The 22,102-nt window shown below is 40.0% G+C and overlaps 1 protein-coding gene across 1 annotated transcript; it reads right to left on the reverse strand.

Moving 5' to 3' along the window:
- Positions 1–1,821: 1,821 nt before the first annotated feature.
- Positions 1,822–7,598, reverse strand: zic2b (zic family member 2 (odd-paired homolog, Drosophila) b). The gene is made up of 2 exons (XM_079362622.1): positions 6,618–7,598; positions 1,822–3,389 (listed from the first exon to the last, which is right to left on the reverse strand). The coding sequence occupies exons 1-2, from the start codon at positions 7,138–7,140 to the stop codon at positions 2,764–2,766; spliced, it is 1,149 nt and encodes a 382-aa protein (XP_079218748.1). The 5' UTR covers positions 7,141–7,598; the 3' UTR covers positions 1,822–2,763.
- Positions 7,599–22,102: the final 14,504 nt, after the last annotated feature.

Below are 22,102 nucleotides of genomic sequence, written 5' to 3' on the forward strand. Positions count from 1 at the left end.
CGTTGAAGTGTATGCTATCTCACAATCAGAATCAGCTTTATTGGCCAAGTGTGCTTAACACACAAGGAATTTAACTTTGGTAAACTGTGCTCTCTTTACAGGAAGTACATCCTCTGCTTGGCCTTTTCCCTGATTGTGTCTATGTAGGAGGTCCACTCCCTTGTGGATCCCAGAAAACTGAAAGAGTCCGCAGTAGACACTGTGCTGTTCAGAATGGTGAAGGAGTAATCTCCACAGTCTTGAGCGGGTTCAGCTCCAGATGATTCTGACTGCACCAGAGAGCCAGCTGTTCCACCTCACATCTGTAGGCAAACTCATCACTGTCCTGGATGAGACCGATGGCGGTGCGAAGTTCAGGAATGCTATGTCTTACCGAGATGTCTTGGACACAAGCCTAGCCCTGATCACCCAAGCTGGGTCACAAGTTCTTACTTCATCTTTAACCTACTATACAACATGCACTTGTGCATCTACTTTTGCTGTATAACGATTGATGACTCTAAACATTTCAAGTATGCTGACAGACAGTGGAACTCATTTTCAGCCTGGGAGTTTCATCGCTCAGACCAGCCCACTTAGGTTCATATCCTTTCTCAGGATAAGTAGACTATAATTTTATGTAGTAGCCTACTGTAAGTCTGAACTAGTATTATAAACTATAGACTTTTCTTTGCCTTGTATAAAATAGTGTATTCCTTTAAAAAACTGTAAACTGTGAAACTATGGTTGTGGGACACCAAACATTTTTCTCCCAGGGGGGGCATGCCCTCAGACCCCCTTGTCTGAGGGCATGCCCCCCCTGGGAGAAAAATGTGTACATTTTAAATGTAAATGCCTCAATTTTGAGCAAAACGAAGAGGCAAAATGGATGACAAACTTTTTTGTCTTTTAACAATTTTGTGGTGTTGTAGTAATTAAACACAAAATGTCAAAAAATAAAATCCAGAGGGTCAGGCCATCGACTGAGACCCTCAAGCAGAAAATCAAGAGCTCTCCTTGCAGGCAACCTATTGCAAAGGTCAGATTTGATTTGAACGTCTATAAAAAGGGCATCGGCGGCACACTGTCATACTCTTCTTTTAGTTACAATTATCTATCTTCTTCGCATTGGAGCAGTTTGAAAGTCATCAGTCTGTGAACAGAGACTGCAGTCTGCCATGTAGTTCACATATGCTTGGTATGGTAAATGTAAACTGTAACACAGATGATCAATTTGCCTTTTTGTTTCTTGTCCGTCCACTTAAAGGCCGAGGCGCAATGATACGTTCCATTACTTTCGCGAGCCCGTAATGCACGTTCTTCAGATTATGAGGGAGAGGCTTTTGAAAAAAAGTGGGTTTGTGGTCTTTAATATACCTGGACTGTCTAACCAAGGGGGAAACACTGCACACTACATGGCGCAGCCTCACTCTTTCAGAAATGACTGGTCTAGTGAAACGATACTTGAGCAATGACTGCAGCCTGTATGATCTATAAACCGTCACTGTACAAGCCCTGAAAGCCCTCCAGGCCGCCCGGCCCACCAGGATTTATCTCGGTTCTCCCCATTAGCCACTCTTAGCTTGCTGGCAGATTTAAATCATCAGCTTTCAGTCACTGGATATCCAAACTAATCGGTTAATGTATTTTTTCACATGATCCAGGTTTAAATCCATCTGAAAAAGACCTATTAGTGCATGAAAAAATGTACAATTGTAAAGTCATATACCTACAGTATTTAAAGTGTTCCCAATGCAGTGAATTCCTAGACCAATCATTTTAAAATCAAAGCCTAACACTTTTCATGGCTGAAATAATTGATCAAAGGGAAAATACAAGACATATTTTTCATTGTTTAATACACATTCTATTGTTAAAAGGAATACAGGTATGACATGTTTGGTAACTTCAAATCCTTGGGTAGTGAAGTAAATGTAAACAAATGCAGGTGAGTAACCCATTGAAATGTCCATAGAGAAGATGAAGTTAAGGAGAGGTTTTATATTTAATACAAAGCAGTCCCGCTGTCTCAAATGTTCAGCCGTACTTACGGTTGCTATTTTGAAGTAGACTGTGACTTCATAATACTTTTGAACAACTTACTATCAGAGGAGGCCCAAATTAGCTTTAAACAAAGTGCTTATGACATCGCCTTACAGCATATGGACCGGTATTCTGACACCAGAATCAGACATTTCCAATGAAACTTTTTTGTAACTTTCTGACATTGTAAGCATGTTTATTTAAAGCATACACAAAATCCAACAGAAACAAACGCCTAAACCCATTGTGTTTCCTGTTTTGGACTTGCTGTTACCAGGTGTATAGTGCTGCTTTACGATGAGGTTAACATAAACAACTTCTAACAATGCCACTTTAGCCCTTGAAATACCTTTACCAACCTGTATCCGTAATATCATCACAAATCCTCCTAATCTTTAACGGCAGGAGCGGTCACTTGCATTCCCCGGTTCACTTCTGAAATGTTTTGCCTTTTTTTAAGTCCAGGTTAGGTAGCTAACAATTACTTGAATTTCTCTTCTCTCTTCTAGCATGATCCAAGCCATTGCTTAAAGGTCCACAGATAGCTTAACTCTTCAAGCTCAAGTTTTTTTATTTGAGTTTAAGTAAAACCTCCAAAGGTTTTTTTTTTCTTCTTGAACACTGAGGCCATATCATAACTGCTGGTCCTGGAAAATCACAGCAATTATGATTCCATAAAAAAAACCTGCTCGCCTGGCTAAGGTCTCACTAACATAGGTTCTCCATCAAAAATTTAACATCCTACGTGACATATTCCTCATCATCACTAGGTTCAGATTTGATGTGGTCTGGGTGAAGAAGAGGGTAGTGTGGTGCTGTAGTCCTGGTACAGACATACCATTCCTTAATGTTAGACAGTTGAGGTAAAGCTGGGTTGACGGAACGTTGGCTCCTTCGTGGGGTCCTGCCTATCTGATGCTTCTGGGCCAGTTGACTTTTCAGGCCTGATAGTGAAAGATCCAAAGGCATTGCCATTGGCGACGAACTACGCAGCAGCAACTTATTGTCTACTTCGTTGGCTGAGCTAATATCCAATTCATGATTCGACAGAAGTGGGAAAGTTATGTGTTTGCTGCCAATGGATGGAGAGAGTCGGTTCATCTTAAGGTCAAGGGGCTCAATGAGAGCCTGATGAGGTTGTTGGAGTTGAAGAGAGTCGTATGCGTCCTGGGGTTCAGAGGTAGGTGACAACTTGACATGAACCTTCATGTGTTTTCTCAAGGAGCTAGGGTGGGTGTACGACTTGGTGCATCCCAGAGCCTTGCAGTCATAGGGCTTTGATGCTGTATGGACCTGTGAGTGCTTCTTTCTGTCGCTGCTGTTTGCAAATCGGCGCTCACAAAATTCACACTGGAATGGCTTCTCACCTGCAACACACACATAACACTAACCGTTATATCAGACTTTAACCATTATCACAGACTTTAATGAGCCTGTAACTATTGTTACAAATAAAAGGACAAAACAAATTCTTTTCAAACATACATTTCCTACATTTTGATAGATCAATAAATATTGGATGTAAAGCTTCTTTTGAAAAGCTCAATAAAACAGTGAATGAGTTGCATTTTTTTTAATGCCAAGAAATATGACACAATGTTCATTATGAATGCACTGAGGAGATGTTATCCTGATTAATTTACTTAAGTTATGCTGAAAAGTTTTATCAGTGCATACTTCAAAACATGTTTGTTTGCTAATGTGATCACAATAGCAAACGAGTATACCAGGGACATAAACATAAGTGTAGCTCTAATATTTGGATCTCTGCAAAAAGATCTGCTAATTATGATAAAGACCATATTATTATATTATGATGTTGGTTGTAAAATGGTTACAAATTAAAAGATCATAAAACAAGTTTAATGGCAACAGAGACAACCAAGAGATTACACAAAAACTCAAGTCAAGAATCAGGTTGTATCTTTAAAAACCAAATATGAGAGATATAAATATAAAAAGAATATTAATAACACTAAATGCCACAAACCCAACTACTGAGCTGGCAACAATTGGGCCTATTTCAAATAGATTTTCAAAGTACTTCCAAACATTTACTAAGAATGTAATTGCTATGTGGAAGCATGATAATTATGAAGGCGATTAGATGTCCACATCTAATAGAAAAGTACAGCCTCAAATAAGGATATTGCCCTGCTTACAGATTCTTTTGTATCTTAGACACAGAAACATGCAAAAATGTCTAGTGAAGGTGGGAAGTAAAGGTAGGATATGGAACACATGAAGTACCACACTACGATGATGGTGACCTGAACTTGTTGTTTATACAGTCTAACAGAGAACGTAAGTGTTTGCCAGTGAGTTTATCTGGTACTTGAATTAAATGTTATTTTTCCTTTTTGGTGGCAAGAAAACACATTGAACACATCTTGTTAAAGGTGCAATATGTAGTTTCTGTAGACGCATATGAAAGTTGGATTTACAGAGTATGTGGTATATGTTCATAACTCTAAACACAAATTGTCCTCAGAGAAAAATTTGGGAAAAAATGCAAAAAATAAAATGTTTCAATATGTATAAAAAACAATATATCATAAGATACACCTTATCTTATCTTAGATATCTTACAAGATCTCGATTATAATAACAAACAAGAGCAGAGGAGAGAACCATGAAGCAAGATCAACGTACCAAGGCTTTCTTTGAGTATGCTGGCTCAACAAAGCCTAAAGTTCCAATCATAGAAATCATATACCACATAATTGGTTATAAACTTTCTCTGTGAATTTAAGCTTTCTGTTACACGCTTTGGCTGCTGACATAAAAAGGGGCATTATGCTTAAAGAAAGTTACCATAAAGATCTATCCATGTTAAAAAAGATCCAGCTTCATGACACAGAAAATAGGATTACAATATTATTATTGCTCAATTATTGCTCATCTATTTGATCAATGAATATCAACATTTGGAGGTTAACATGCAATAGTTCAGACTTAAAATCTTTCAAATCTTATTTATAATTGAATACAAAATAAATAGGTTGGCAAGGCTATTCAATGTGCAGTTGTCACTTAAGTTGTCTGCATGTAGTGGGGAAATATTTCTGAATTCTGTATTAATAGACTATCACTTCTGTAATTTTCTTCCAGCATTTTTCTTTTGCCTTATTTGCTGTGTTGAGTTTTATAGAATATCAACATTGCTGTCCATAAAAAGTATAAAAGTATCATGAAGAATCCAAAGCTGTCTTTTCATCAGTATACGTTGAGAATCTGAAGACGAAAGTCTAGGTCAGTAGAGAAAGTTTATAAGGGTCTTTGTTGTGGAATATCCTCTGACATAACTATGTGTTTTATTTTTAACTGTTTTTTGGTTCATCAGATTTCTGACTTCAAATAAACCCATTGTGAGTGAGAAAATAATCTGAATTAAGATGTGTATGTGAGTTTGATCCTGAAAAAATATCATAAAGTTGTAAAAGTTAAGTTGTTAATTTTGTTTGAATGTCCTGTCTAATTCTAAGAATTTAAAGCCCAGACCCTGTCATCACTGAATCGACATCGTTAAGTCTGTCCCAGAACCTGTTGAATATCACCAATGTTCCCTTCCTCACTGTGTAAAACAAAAATGCAGCTTAAAGACCTATCAAAAAAACACAAAAAACCCCAAACACCAATCACAGGGTTTGTCCAGAACCCTGACAAAGCTGTTATGGATTTTGATAAACCTATAAGCAAAATTAAATAATTAAATAATTATATAATTTTTAGGTGACAACTTGACATGTATAATAATTATATAATTTAACTGCTAAAAAGCTGTATTTACAGGTATGAACCCTGTAGGGTTGTTGATATAAATGTAGTATTTGTAGGCTAATAATTTATAAAAAGAAGTATTAGGGCCACATGGGGAGGGAATTGGAGATTGAAGGAAGACATTTATGTGGCGCACCTTATGAGGTTATACCGTAGCATAGGTAAAACAAAACAAGGAAACGCTTTCTTGAGCAGGCTGCTCTTCTGATACAACCTTTCATTATAATAACTGTAACCAATCTGATTTTAATTTATTTACAATTTTAATATATTAAATTAATGACTTATTCTGGTAAATTTCTTACTTTAATATTGTAAATGTTTTACTTACATGTTTTTTCTTTAACATGGCCCTAATACATTGATAACGATCACGCTATTATTAAAATCTTAGTCTGAGTTACTTAGATAAACAACCTGGTTCCTCCTAAACTATATCTAAATACACAGTGGTAATTAAATTGATCTTCTTAACCCTTTGCTGTAGTGTATAGCCAATACACATTAAATTCTGTACTTATCCCTTTCCCTCATCATCCTACTGCTTTCTGTCACCTTGGACGGCTTGTGAGCAGCAGTTTCAAGCCGTGACTCCTCAAGGAAACAAGGGAGCAATGAAGGGTGGACATGAATTGGTACTGGACTGAGCTTTCGTAAACATGGAGGGGATTCCTACTAGGAACAATCTCTGTTAGGCTCTTTATTCGCCGTCTCTGTCCGGAGGCGGCTGTCTTGGCGGATGGATGGATTTAAAGACATTTTCAAATGGCTTATCACAGCGCTCTGTCTGTAGTCACAGAATCATGATACCCTACCAGTGTGCGTGCGCGTGTGGATCTTGAGGTTCTCAGAGCGAGCGAACATCTTGCCGCAGTTGGGAAATGCGCAAGAAAAAGGCTTCTCCCCGGTGTGCACACGAATGTGGTTGATTAGTTTGTATTTTGCTTTGAACGCCTTCCCGCCGCGCATACACTCATCCCACATGCAGACATGACTGAGGGTCTCAAGCCCAGTTGCAACATGCTCGGTGGTGACGTGGTCCACCAGCTCGTGCATGGAGCTGAAAGTTTGGTCGCAGACGGATGTCGATGTCCGACCAAGCCTCTGTCTCGAAGAAGTTCGGTCAATCCATTTACATATTAGCTCTGTTTTGACGGTAGGGCCTTTTGAAAAATCCAACAGGCCGTCTATCCCACCGCCCGTAGCACTTTCGGCTATGGCGGAGATACCAGTAGCTCTCTGCTGGGGTGGTAAGACGATGCTCGAAGCCCCGGAGTTGTTGTTCCCCAACGGAGAGACAAGGCCATTGTGCCTAGCCACTACAGCCGTCCGCTTCATGCTCAGCACGGCGGGCTACCCCGCTCCTGTTGCCAGCTCCGATCCTCTTTTCCTCGGAAAATGAGTTCAGTCTAACAGACAAGGCGTTCGCTGCTTCTGTGCGTCCTTCCTGTTATGTTTAGTGAGGGCAAAGCGCATGCGGCAGTGTCTTTACCCCCCGCTGATCGGTGTTAGATCCCGAGAGCCTCCATGCTTTTATTTACTGTGTGACTGTGAATGGAGGTTAACGGAGTCGATGGAATAGAGCAGGCCGCGTCCGAACACTGTCTCGCATCGTCCCTGTCTCCTTGCCTCCTCAACTCCTTCCCCAATCCGCCATAGTTAAATACAGGAAATTATTCCTATTCAGCAACTACATTATATCATTAAACGTCTTAATTAGGTCTATTAACACTTTCCTGGAGATGCTGGCCCATTAGCCCTTGTTTAATGGCCCCACTCATTTTAAACCTACTGAACTATATTTGTTCATTTACCCCTCCCACACAAGTCAAGAGAACAATGAAATAGCAAATATTTTAAATTAATCAAAAAATGTTTATACTACTGAATAGTTTTTTTTTGTAATTATAATGTTCCAATGTGTTCAATAGGCTATATGTAGCCTTTCGACCAAGCAATTTTCATTAAAAAAAAAAAAAGTCAAAACAACATTAAAGAAAATACTATTACCCCTTATCATTTTTCAGGAATTCTCCCCTCATTTTCTTTTCTTTTCTTTTTTTTTTTTAATTTACCACTTTTACCAAAAAAAAAAACCCTCAGGGAGATTAAACATGTACCACCGCTAATCCAAGTTTTTTGATACGACAAACGAAAAACTAAAGACGTTGAAAACAGGGGAAAGTCTGTTAACAGAGATGTTCAACATAAGAAGGGGCAGGAAGCAAGCCCCTAACTTCAGTTTGAATACTTTATTACTCACCAACAAATGTTCATTTAAGGGAACTGGAGGATTTTAAGTTTTTCTTTGGTTATCCAATTTGCTAGGGAGCAACAAAACTAATGGGATTGTGTTTCTAATATTTAAGCTAAATATAGATCAGTATGAATCCAGTAATGTTTGGTTAGCAAATTTTACGTCATTACTTTTTTCTCACTTGTATCATAACAAATCAAACCAGAATGGGCAATTCCTGAAAACTTGCAGTTTGAAAACTGGCTATGGACTTGAACTTGTAAAGCATTTTTCTAGTCTTCTGACTACTCAAAGCAACTTTACACTGCATGTCACACCCAGGGGCTCCGCCAGGAATGCTGGGCCCCTGGAAAAGATTTAACATTGGGCCCCTACCTTGCCAAAACTAACCACAGAGAATTTCTATATTCACACCTCCATCACACAAATGACCCATTGAAACTTTAACCTTTATGCTTTGTTTTACACTCAGAAAATGGGAGATGAATAAATTCACATGTTGTAGTTCAAAAATAATTTAAACAATGTAACCTTTCATTAACCTTTCTTCTGACACCGCATTGTCTCAGCTGACATTAAAAAAAAAAAAAAAAAAAAAAAACTTTTTGGAAGAAGTACTGATATATGAATTTACAGTTTACGATGAATCTGTTGATATCACAGATGTTACTGTAGCTTGGTGGGAAAGATGCTAAATAGCTGTAAATAATATATTTTCTAATAAGGGGCAGGAAGCAATCTTCAACTTCCTGCATCTGCATTGTTCTCTTAATAAACCCAGGATACACAGCATTATAATCCAAGTCATATAAATATACATTGGGATTACTAATCCACCCTTGTTTTTGGATATAACTAATTTAAGGCAAAAAAAAAAAAATTCCTCTTTCCATTAGAACCTTGAAAATAATTTATGTATCTCATTGAACCATTTTTGAGGGAATTGCTAATTATTAATGGAATTGCTGAAAAAAATCAACCTGGAAAGTATGTGCATTTAAAGTATTTCAGCCTCCACAATGATAACGGTAAATTCCTCCACCTTTTTAAGTATTATCTGACTGTTTAAGAAGCCTAGGGCCATTCAGTGAAAAAAGTGGCCATTGGAGATCTTACGTTGATTCCAAGGTATTTCATGCTTCATGGCCTCCATGCAACAGGAGTTTGCGATAGATGTCCAGTGAATGTGAGGTTGTTTAGAGGGATAGACTCGCTCTTAGACAAGTTGATTTTCTAACCAGAGAATTGACAAAAATCACAATGAGTTTGAGGTGATTTGGGACTGACAATTTTGTATGGGACAATGTCAATACAATGTTATCTACATAAAGGTTGACTTTGAAATCATAATTTAAAAGTGTGATACCTGTTATATTTTGATTTGCTCTTATAGCAGGAGGCTCAACTGCTAAAGTAAACATAACTGGTGAGGCTGGATATCCCTGCCTGGTGGGTCTGGCGAGTTGGAATGGGGGAGAAATTAATCCATTTGTTTTGACACATGCAACAGGGTTATGGTAGAGGGACCTCTTCCATTGTTTGCATTTCAGGCCAAAGCCAAATTTCGGAAGTATATGGAAAAGATAAGACTATTCTATCCTGTGAAATGCTTTTTCAGCATCGAGTCAAATTGCAACAGCTGGGTGTTGGAGAGATACAGCCTTTGACATTACATGAAATAGTCTCCTCTTACAGCGTGCAGCATGATGACCAGAAACAAAACCAATTTGGTCTCAGTGGATTAATGAGGAGCTGACTTTCTCAAGTTGCCAGTACTTTATACATGTTATAATCATTATTTCGTAAGCTTAGAGGACAGACATTTCCTATTAGAATGGTCCTTACCAGGTTTTGGTAGTAAGGAGATAACAGCTGTTGTCATGCTGCAGGTACTGACTGTGGCTGCGTTTCGGTTCTCTTATTTGCATCGAGTGTCCTCCAAGTTGCCTCCTCCACTTGCGTCTTAGTCCCGCCCACCAGAGATGCACAGAGGAAACGAAGTCGAGGAGAGAGGACCGAGGAAATCAGTTTAAGAGACATGAAACGTCCTTTCCTCTACAGCGTCACATGACGCGACATCAGTTGATCACGTTCAGCTGTCAGTAAGCCTAACAGCTGTTTATGTCCACATGTTACAGTGTTTAGTCTCTTTACCTGATAACAAACACCTGAAGAACAACCTGCAGTCTGTTTCAAACCAAAAGGACAATTTCTACTGACGAAAAGATGTCTATTTAATATTTGTTATTATTGTTCTACAATTTTGACTTAGGCTTGCCTATATTTCGACAATGAACTCTGTATTTTATAAACAAAGATACTGATGTATCAGGAATACTGAAAATGATTGATGAGAATCTAAATGATGAAACTTTCTGAAGATAACAGTGTGAATGTAAAATATGTTTGTGACTGACAGACTCCCTCGTCATCAAACTGTCATCCTCATCATCTTCAGACATTCAAACAGTCTGAGAGATGATGAACAGGACATGAAGGATGTATTGATTTTATAGAAGTTATAGAGCTTCATATATGGTTGTTAATCTTCATGACAGAATCTTTTTAATCCCAGCTCATCACAGACCGACTCTTTACAAACTCAATGACATTCATAATCTGTTTAAATGTCCAATGCTCCGTTTAGCGTCCTTTTAATGTCTGTCTTTTCTCCTGTATTAAACTCTGCTCATATTGAGAAGTTTTACTGAAGTCTGATCCGCTGCAGCGTCCAATCATTGAGTGATATACGAGAAGGGAGAGTGTCTGTCAATTAAAAGACTTACGTGAAGTCAGCTCTCGTGTCTCCTCGGTCATCGCTCCTCGGATCTGCCTCCTCGCTCCTCCGTTCACTATGAGAGCTTTGGAACAATCCTCAACATAGCGGCTCTGGAACTACTTCTGGTTCGGCCGAGGACCGAGGAGATTGCAAATAAGAGAACCGGAACGTACCTTGTGTCACAGCTGATGAGGAACAGGAACTAGACCAAAGTGCAGATACTGAGCAAAAAATTATTTATTTAAACAAAAAATCAAAAACCTACTAATAATACAGATGGGGAAACGCACATTCAACACGACATACAACACCCACTGACTATCTAAAATATACTGAAACAGAGGGGAAGAAATACAGACACTAAATAGACAGAGGTAATCAACACAGATGAGACTAGTTACACAAGTGCAGATAATCAGGGCAATCAGACAGAGGAAAACACAGAGGAAGCAATGGCTGCTACCTAGTTCCCTTAGGGTTAGCAGATTTGCAATCTCCTTGGATGCATTTGGATTTAAGTTGCTTTAAGTCAATTCTCCTAACACCTTTCCTTAACCCCGTGACGGGGTTAAGGTAAAGGTGTTAGGAGAATTCATAAAGGATTTAGGAAAGGGCGATCGCGATTTTTAGACAATCTGCACTTTCACTAGGTGATGTCATAATAATATGACGGCAGCGGAGGTGAGTGACACGAATCTGCCACGGTGGAACTACAGTTTACAGAAAATGGGCTACAAACAGCTCATCTAAAAATGTTTCCCCTGTGCCTTCTTACCGTTTAAATAATCCTAAAAACCATGGTGTGTGAATAAAAATAAAAGGTAGGCTTTATTGGACACCAGGAAACTTCACTTTGATGGTTTTATAACATCAACATCATGTTAAGAGTTCACCTCTGGGTTTAAAATTGATCGAAGTTGTTTAAGATAAATTATTGCAGCACTAACCTCAATGATCTGCGTCCCTTTTCCTTTTTTTTATGAACAAGGTTTTATAGTCCTATTACAATTTCACGTATTAAATCATCATCAAATAACAGCAAATCATCACCACAAACTTGATTCTAGAATGTATAAAAGCAATGCTCACCTTCTTCACACACAATAAAAAAAATGAAAGAAATATAAAGGCTGTAACTAATTATTAAAACTAATTGCCTGAAATACACACAATTTAATACAAAATATTGATGGAATTGTTAGTATTCTAGTTAGTAATGAAGAACAAGTAGGATTTTTTGGGGTTTACAACTACTCTAGAATGGTTTACCATGAGCCGGGTCAAATTGACCCGAAGACCCTGGGTGTGACTGAAAAACGAAGATCCTACGAGGGCTAAACAGATTATAAACATCTGTGAGTTTGTAAAGAGTCGGTCTGTGATGAATTGGGATTGAAAAGATCTGACATGAAGATTAACAACCAAATATGAAGATCTATAACTTCTATAAAATCAATACATCCTTCATGTCCTGTTCATCATCTCTCAGACTGTTTAAATGTCTGATGAGGATGACAGTTTGATGCAAGGGAGTCTGCCATTCTGTAACTGTGTGTGTTTGACTTGAAATAGTACAGGATGTTTGAAGGACATAAACAGCTGTTAAAGCTGACTGACAGCTGAACGTGATCAGCTGATGTCACTTCACTGACGCTGTTGAGGAAAGGACGTCTCATGTCTCTTAAAACTGATTTCTCTCTCCTCTGCTTCGTTTCCTCTGTGCATCTCTGGTGGGAGGGACTGAGACGCAAGTGGAGGCGACAACTTGGAGGACGCTCGATGCAAATAAGTGAACTGGGAAGCAGCAAATGAACACAAGACCAAAAACACAATGGACACCTAAAAAGTAAATCATAAACACTTTTATAAAATTTCCAGGTGTGATTATCGACAATAAAATCTGCTGGAAACCTCACATTGGACATGTATGTTCCAAGATAGCAAAGAGTGTAGGTGTCATGAGGCAATCTAGGTACATACTGAACCAACAGTCCCTTCTTATTTTATATTATTCTCTTGTTTTGCCATACATGAGTTAATGTGTTGAAGTGTGAAGCATCGTTTTCGCCTACCTCCTGCCTCTCAGGCCGACAATTTCATATTTGTAATTTCTTAAGTTCTCCTCCTTGACGATGATGTGTAGATGATGAAGAAATATCCGCTGACACTGACTTGCTTGTAATGTAAGACATTTATTTACAAAGTCAAGAAACAGCATCAGTCCAGGTTAGTCATGTTACCTGGGCGAGTCACCAGTCAAATGTGATTCTCCTGAACAAAGAAAAGACCCTTGTATTTATGCAGTATTGGTCAAAGCATCAAGACATTTACGACTTCATTTAGTGCATCTCCTACATTCCTGCACCCCCTGTGGTTCCTCAGGACATATGACTTAAAAGGTTATACAGGTCACCATAAGATGACCTCTTATCTCTCCCAATATAGCCTAAGGGTCTATTCTCATTTTACTACCAAATTGTTTCTCTTTTACAATCTTAAGGAATGCCCATTCCCATAAATAGACCCCTTCATTGTCTATGATGTTACCATTTGTCCCACCAACAGCTCACATGTTTCAGCAGCATACTTACACTACACATACTTTTTCATATTTATTATGTTGCATGTAAAATACACTTCATATTCCCCCCTTCGAGACTTTAGTCTCGAAAAAGAATATCACACAAAATACTTATGACATAACCCTCTGACCATGACTAACCTTAAAAAAATGTTTAGAGTGTGAGAGCGAAAAACCCATCAAGCAGACATCTTTCAAATACCATCAAACAATCTAGACAGGAAAATTCTCTCACGGCCACCACTTTTCAGCACTCTTAAACCAATCAAAATACAAACAAAATCAAATTATTTTAATGGATGATATACAAATGCATACATTAAGAACCTCAGAAATAAAAATAAAAAAATTGTTCAAAGTCAGGCTGGTCGACCAATCGCACCTTTCAATGAACCTGTCCTTACCTATTACCACTTTCCCTAAGGATCCACGAGAAAAGAAATAAAACACCTGAGGTCTTAATACATACATTTTACACAGCTTCCAAAAACATCAATACTAAATCTAAATAATATATCCCACTAAACATCTAATGTAAAATAATAAAAGAAAAGAAGAATAGATGAGAGTAGAAAAAAGACATTAAAATATTGCTTTGTAGGAGTATCAGCTTCTTCCATTGGACTGCAAAGATTTTTCATTCAAGACCTCTCATCATGATCTCCTTATTCAGTCCACTGTCCATCAGGATGTCCTCCACTCGCCTACATTTGAATCTTCACATCCTTTAGGCTGAAGGAATCTCTGGACAGTCCATCATTCTCACACTGGTCTCCCCAATACTATCCTATGAAGAGAAATCACAAACCAGTATCTTTGCACAACAAAAGCATCAAAAATATAACCATTTCATATCATATTTTAGATGTCCTCAATGTATGATTAACATATTTCAATGTCCCCCCTTTATCCATGCAGTCACTATTCAATTCAATCCCATGCATTGGCAAATTTTAACAATACAATTTTAACACCCCATTCATTTTTCACCAACACCTTGGCTTTGCAGATGATATTATTTCTCTATTTTATTTTTTCTATTTTTATCCGCTAGCGCCGAAGATTAACTGGAAGATAGCGACATGCTAGGTGACGATAGCGTGGCTAATGCTATTGCCCAAAGTGTCACGGAAAAGATTAGCGCACTTATGGTGCTAAAGTTTGCCAAGCTGCAGTCCTCGTTGGAGAAACGAAGTAACCATATTGAAGACAACACTAAAAGAATGATTGAGACAGAAAACCGCATCTCGGGGAGTGAAGACCGCACCGTATCCATGGAAAAAAAAAGCTTACGGAGCTGGAAAATGTGTTAAGGCTTTGGCCGACGGAGCTGAGGACAACGAGAATAGAAGCCACAGGGACAACATACGAATTACGGGGCTTAAAAAATTTGCTGAAGGGAGACAAGCTGTCAAGTTTTTCTTCCAGACATACTGGGATTGGAGACCAAACGAGGCTCTGTAAAGATTGACAGGGCACACCGAGCTCTCTCTAATTAAGATGAATATCCTACCCCGAATTTTGTACCCCTTGCAGATGCTCCCTTTGTATTTACCTCGGAAAACTACCCAGGATTTAGAAAAAAACACTTTCTAAGTTTATTTGGCAGGGTAAAAAAAAACAGACTGAGGCTAAGAGTGTTGCAGCTTCTTACTCATATGGGCGGTCTTTCACTGCCGAACTTGATGTTTTATAACTGGGCTTGCCATGTTCGCCACCTTTGGCAGTGGTTGCATGCATATTTTAAAAAAGAGCCCTGTATTGATTCATGGGCTTCCCCCTCTTACACATTATGGAGCCTGGCCACTTGTGACTCAAATAAAATAGATTCAGACATAAAGAATAATCCTATTATCTTCAATAGTGTTCTAGTGTGGTGTGACCCAACTAAATATCTTGGAATGAAAAATGTGAAATCCCCGCTATCACCTATAGTCCAAAATCCTGATTTCCCTGCAGGCAGGCAGGCAGGCAGGCAGGCATCTGTCTGTCTGTCTGTCTGTCTGTCTGTCTGTCTGTCCGTCTGTCTGTCTGTCTGTCTGTCTGTCTGTCTGTCTATCATCAACATTTTTTTGGTTACTTGCAAATTAGACATTTCGTATCTTCCAAGGTAACTCTTTTCTCTTGATATTCCTCGTAACGACATTTATTATGGAGCGTCAATATGACAAACATTTTATTTCATCCTTTGACGCTCTGCTTGATGCCTCCAACATATACGTATTGCCTAATATCTCATATAAATGGGAAAGGGATTTAAACACGGCATACATTGAGGACGACTGGCAGACAGCCATCAATCTGATTAAGTCAACGTTTACTTGCAACAGGTTACGAGATACTTGTCATGTCTCGCTTCAGGGCAGCCCCTCCTTCTCCTATTGTGGGTTGTCTGTCTTTCCCGGTCTGTCTAATCCTCATGTTTCTCTCCCTGATTGAGTGTGGTGGGTGTGGTTTCTTTCCTCAGTAGGCACCAGGTGTGCCACATCTACAATCAACCTGGGCTGTACAAAACCCCCAGATTGTCTCTCACTCAGTGCCAGATCGTTCCGTCTACCACGTATTATTTGCTGATCTTCCACTGGAGCACCTCGTCGATTGTACCCCTCACAACTCCTACCCACCGGATCCTGGGACTTCTCAATACCCCTCCCCTTTGGCACCATTGTTTGAATAACTTTGTAATTAAATCTTGTTCACGTATTCCCTCAGTCTCTGTCGTGCTCTTGGGTCCAAATCAAGACAATCCTTAACAGAACGATCTGGCCAGAGCATGGACCCAGCCGACACAGACCCTGACTCCCAAGTTTATCACCTCCACCAAGCTATGTCGGCCCAAGGCATAATGCTTGGCCAACATGACCAGTCTCTGCAAGGGATAATGGACACCTTGTCTGGGATGGCCTCAGCCTTGTCCCGTGTAGAGAAGCAGCTGCAGAGCGACCCGCAGCTTGTGCCCACTCATAACCCTCCTCCAGCAGTAACTGTGACCACTCCAGTTCAACCCCGTGAGCCGTTTGTCCCGGCCCCTGAACGTTATGACGGTAATTTAGGTGACTGTAGGTCATTTTTATTTCAGTGTTCCCTTGTTTTTGAGCTACAGACTTTGACCTATGTTAGCGATAGAGCTAAGATAGCTTACGTTCGGGTTGCTTACAGGAAGGGCTCGGTCTTGGGGAACAGCGTTTTGGCATAGTCCGCTAACTGCTAATGCTACTTTTCAACAGTTCACTTCTGACATGACATCTGTTTTTGATCAACCAGTTACCAGCTGCGACGCTAGTAACAAACTGCTGAGTCTACGTCAGGGCTTCCTTAGTGCTGCTAATTTCGTACGCTGGCAGCAGAATTGGGGTGGGACGACCGAGCGCTACAAAGCATTTTTTTAAGGGGCTAAATGAAGCTGTGAAAGATTGTTTAGTGGGGAGAGCGGAGACGAAGGATCTGCAAGACCTAATAGCGCTAGCTATCAAGGTGGACAACAGGTTGAGGGAGCGACGTAGGGAGAGAGTGCTAGGTCCCCAAGCTAACTACCCTGGGACTGCGGTTACGACATCATCCCACTGGCTTCCTGAAATGAAGCCACCCAATGACTCAAAGGTATCCTCAAGAAACGAGGAACCCATGCAGTTGGGTCGGAACCATCTAACCCCAGCTGACCGCCACAGACGTTTTCAGGAGCGGCTCTGTCTTTACTGTGGAAAACCTGGACATCGGCTTGCTTCCGTTTAAAGTCCTCACCAGTCACAGACGGGGTTCTGGTGAGTAGCACTGTGGTCCCAGATTACCCCGAAAACGAATACTCATTGACGCTTGCATATTGGTGAATGGTAACTCTTATAAATGTGAGGTCCTTGTGGATTCTGGCTCAGACTCTAACATTCTTGACTCTGTGTTTGTTAAAGAAGCCCAAGTAGCGTCTATCCTCATCGACACTCCTCTCATCATTAGTGCTTTAAATGGTGACAGGCTTGCTAACATTACTCATCAGACCAAGCCTTTACCTCTCCTGTTAGCCGGCAATCATCGAGAGGAGGTTACGCTCCACATCATGCATTCTCCCAATGCTCCCTTAGTGCTTGGTCTTCCTTGGCTCCAGGTCCATAATCCAGTTATTGACTGGGCGGCTGGAAGGATTATTAGCTGGAGTTCATTCTGTCATTCTACCTGTTTAAAGTCGGCTCAACCACTGTGTGCTCAGAAGACTTGTGCTCCACAAGAACCCCCTGACATCTCCTCCGTGCCTCCCGTGTACTATGACCTGGCTGAGGTCTTCAGTAAACGAAGAGCTCTCTCCCTTCCACCTCACAGACCCTATGATTGTGCAATTGATCTGCTGCCTGGCTCTCCTTTTCCTACCAGCCGGTTGTACAATCTGTCGGCACCAGAACGTGAGGCTATGGAGACCTACATCACTGATTCGCTAAATTCTGGAATCATCCGGCCCTCCTCATTACCGCTAGGTGCGGGTTTTTTCTTCGTGGGTAAGAGGGACAAATCTCTGAGGCCATGTATTGATTTTCGCGGACTAAACAATATCACTGTTAAAAATAAATACCCTCTGCCTTTGCTAAACTCTACTTTTGAACCCCTACACGGAGCCACTATCTTCACAAAGCTGGATCTCAGGAACGCGTATCACCTTGTAAGGATTAAGGAGGGTGACGAGTGGAAAACCGCCTTTAACACACCACTAGGTCACTTTGAATACCTTGTCATGCCATTCGGCCTGACCAACGCCCCAGCTGATTTCCAGGCCATGGTGAATGATGTACTGAGGGACATGCTTAATAAGACTGTATTTGTTTACCTAGATGACATTTTGGTTTTCTCCCATCACCTTGAGGAGTACCTGTGCATGTGCGTCAGGTACTTCAAAGGTTGTTGGACAATAAACTATTTGTGAAGACAGAGAAATGCAGTTTCCACCAGTCATCGGTTTCTTTCCTGGGTTACATCATTGAGAGGGGAAGAATGAAGGCAGATCCGGAGAAAGTAAGAGCAGTAACAGAGTGGGAGACCCCGTCCTCAAGGAAGCAACTCCAGCGATTTCTGGGATTTGCAAATTTCTATCGCAGATTTGTGCGTAATTACAGTCAGGTTGTGGCTCCACTCACCAAGTTAACATCTCCCTCTGTTCCCTTTTCATGGTCACCTGCGGCAGAGGAGGCCTTTATGGAACTTAAGGAACATTTTTCCTCGGCTCCAATCCTGGTCCAGCCTGACCCTAACCGCCAGTTTATAGTCGAGGTGGATGCCTCGGACATTGGAGTTGGGGCTGTCCTGTCACAAAGAGCAGCGGGTGATGACAAACTGCACCCTTGTGCTTTTTTCTCCAAAAAACTGTCACATGCTGAGAGAAATTATGATGTGGGTAACCGGGAGCTGCTCGCCGTCAAACTGGCCTTGGAGGAGTGGAGGCATTGGTTAGAGGGAGCAGCGATACCATTTGTGGTTTGGACAGACCACAAAAACCTGTCATACCTGCAGACCGCCAAGCGGCTGAACTCCCGCCAGGCACGCTGGTCTTTATTCTTTGGGAGATTTAACTTTACACTCACATACAGAACTGGAAATAGGAATGTTAAACCTGATGCTCTTTCGAGACAATTCCCTGTTGAGGAGGAGAGACCCCCTGTTGCAGACACTATCCTGCCTTCATCATGTTTGGTAGCCTCTCTTACCTGGGAGATAGAATCAGTGGTGAGACGGGCTCTTAACATGTTCCCTGATCCTGGGGGGGTCCCACTAACCGACTTTTTGTCCCAGACTCTGTTCGCTCGCAGGTTCTTCAGTGGGGTCACACATCTAGGTTCGCTTGTCATCCTGGGAGTGCACGAACTCTGTCACTTTTGAAGCAACACTTCTGGTGGCCCACCATGACTACTGACACCAAGGAGTTTGTTAAGGCTTGCACCGTCTGCGCTCGAGGGAAATCTTCGCACCGCCCTCCAGCTGGTCTACTTCGACCTCTTCCTGTACCTGGCCACCCTTGGTCCCATATTGCACTGGATTTTGTCACCGGGTTGCCTCCAATCAAGACAATCCTTAACAATACTCAGTACAAGATTTTGCATAGGTTACATATCACTCCCGTCATATTACATAAAATAAATCCCTCTGTGCATTAAGTGATGCTCTGAAAGAGGGACATACTAATCTCAAAACTTTGGACACTCATTTCCAAAGAAATCAGTGAGATATTCAAAGTCAAAATTCTAAAAGAATTACACCTTCCTACATCATGCTATAAACTTCTTGACAAGTTGCTTTTGATTGCTCAGAAGTGCATTTTGCACAATTGGATCAAGGATGCCCCACCCAGTATTACGCTTCGGTACAGAGAGATTTTTAACTGCATTCCCCATGAACGAATTCAAGCTGTTTTAAAAGGAAAAGATGATCTGTTCGCTAAAATTTGGTTACCCTTTCTAAACTATTTACCCAGAGAACTGAAAACGCTGCTTTTAATGGGTAAGCAGTTTAGTGATTGGAAATAGTCCATTCTTGGAACTTCTACTGCGGGCCAAATAACATGAAAGGGCTTCTGATGACTGGTTAACCTGGACTATCTCTACGTGGGGCGGACTGAAGCTAGTTCGAGATTTAGATCAGTGCAGAACGTGATACACATGATGCTTGCTTTGATTTTCACAATTGTTATTATTGGTATTTTATTTTATATTATTTTATTTGTGCATATTTTCCATTTTCTTTTTTTACAGGTATGAATATTGTGTGTAGCATTACAAGGTCGCAGGTTTGCATGTTCATTTCTTTTAGCTATACTGTCTGGGTGTTGGGGAGGGGTGTTGTGTGTTGTATTTAAAAATGTCAATAAAATGTTAATAAAAATATATAAATAAATAAATAAATATATATATATATATATATATATATATATATATATATATATATATATATATATATATATATAAACCAAAAAATATTCTTCTTCCAAGGTCAATCCAAAACTTATTTCATGAGAGGGAAGGCAGTAGACAATATGATCTAAGAGGTACCCAAAAATTGCAACACCAATCTGCAAGATCGACTCTCAAAAGTATGTGCAGCTCAGTTGGTGGGGTTATTCTATGGAATGCTTAAATGCTGAGGTCAAACTTAGTAATAATGTTCACCAATTTAAAAGGAAGTTTAGATTAGGTGTGTTTGAAATTTATGGCAGGGAGGAAAATCAGGTTAACGAGCTTAAAAATTAGATAATTGTGTTGTGGAGGGGCTGCAGACAGTGACTTTGTGTTTTTATGTTGTATTTGTGTTGACTGGGGTTGAACATCTATAAGCTTTGCTTCTGCCATCCCCTTTTCAAACCTTGTTGTTGTGTCTGTTTTATGGTTTGAAATAAATGGTTTGAATTGATTTTAAAGGAAAAAATGTGTTTCCCCAAGAATCAGTGTGAAGCCAGATGGAGCTTAGTGGAACTGCTGCAAACCTGGTACACCCACCACTTTATTCAGCCACCCAGTGACTGTAGGGGACTATAGTACCTTGAAGGCAGGACCTAAGGATCTGGTGATGGAAACACCCTGAACATTCCTAAAGACAGCCGGAACGTTGTAACTACAGACCAGCAAGTAATCACAGAGAGACTTTGTTTTGAGGAACTTGTGATATTCACATCCATTGCTGAGTCTGATTTAGAAATATTTCCTGGGGCACTGGTTGCATAGATGTTTTTCGTCATGTGGTCTATCCTATGTGCTTTGTGAATGTAGCAGGATATATCAACAACCATGAAGTAAGAACAGACAATACGAAGTGTATACCATGAAAGCCTATTCAAGTTTCCAGAGGATCTAACTTTACACAGTTACAAAGGTGTTTAAGATAGCATTCAAGATATTAGTGGCCATGCTATGATTGATGAATTGCATTCTACTTTTTCAAAGCCTCTTTCTGCAACTACAGGCTTGTAAGACCCATCAACTCTGGGTCTTACAAGGTAGCATGTTCTTTTCATCTGTATGCAAGCCCCAGTGCGAAACGTACCCTTGCATGGATGCAGGATGACAATCATTATTGGAGCCATGAATACATCTAAATATATATGAAGCATTTGTTCCAGGTTAAGGTATAGTGTGTTTCTGTTTTGGGTTATTGATTATTATATAATTTATGAGGACTATATTGAGTAGGTGGATATTGGGTCACATGGGTATGGGCGGACACATTGTATTGATTTAACTCACCTGTTCACCTTTCTTTCTCGTTGAAAAAGAGAGGGTGAACTGGGTTGCCATGTTTTGAATTGTTTGTAGATCACTGTGATTATTAAGAGTCAATGCACGCTATCCCAAGTTGATAATTTTTTTTAATTCATGAAAAGTTACAAATATTTTGGTATCACAGTATACTTCAGAACAAGGTATTAGGCCCAACTTTAGCATCTCAGCGGCTTCCTTGTTCTGGAAAGCAGCTACAATCATTTTTTGGCAGCTGAAAATGTCATGGAGGCTAATTTTAAAATGCCTGTCCATTATTACATACATTTTATACTAACTAGGCTATATATAGGGTAAAATAAGTTAATAAAGCTTCAATGAAATTATGAGGTTGTGTACTTTTAAGTTCAACTGTAAAATTATTAACACGGTTAATGTTCTTAGAATTAACTTAAACCATGTCCATGTGACAACCTTGACAGTGAATAATGGGGAACTCA

This window comes from Symphodus melops, assembly GCF_947650265.1.
Source record: "Symphodus melops genome assembly, chromosome: 15".
Classification (NCBI taxonomy): Eukaryota; Metazoa; Chordata; class Actinopteri; order Labriformes; family Labridae; genus Symphodus; species Symphodus melops.

Bases quoted from the DNA above. Each gene is read 5' to 3' on its own strand.
- zic2b (XM_079362622.1), bottom strand. From the start codon at position 7,140: ATGAAGCGGACGGCTGTAGTGGCTAGGCACAATGGCCTTGTCTCTCCG. The intron at 3,390-6,617 runs GTAGGGTATCAT...TGTGTGTTGCAG, and splicing joins CCACACGCGCACGCACACTG to GTGAGAAGCCATTCCAGTGT.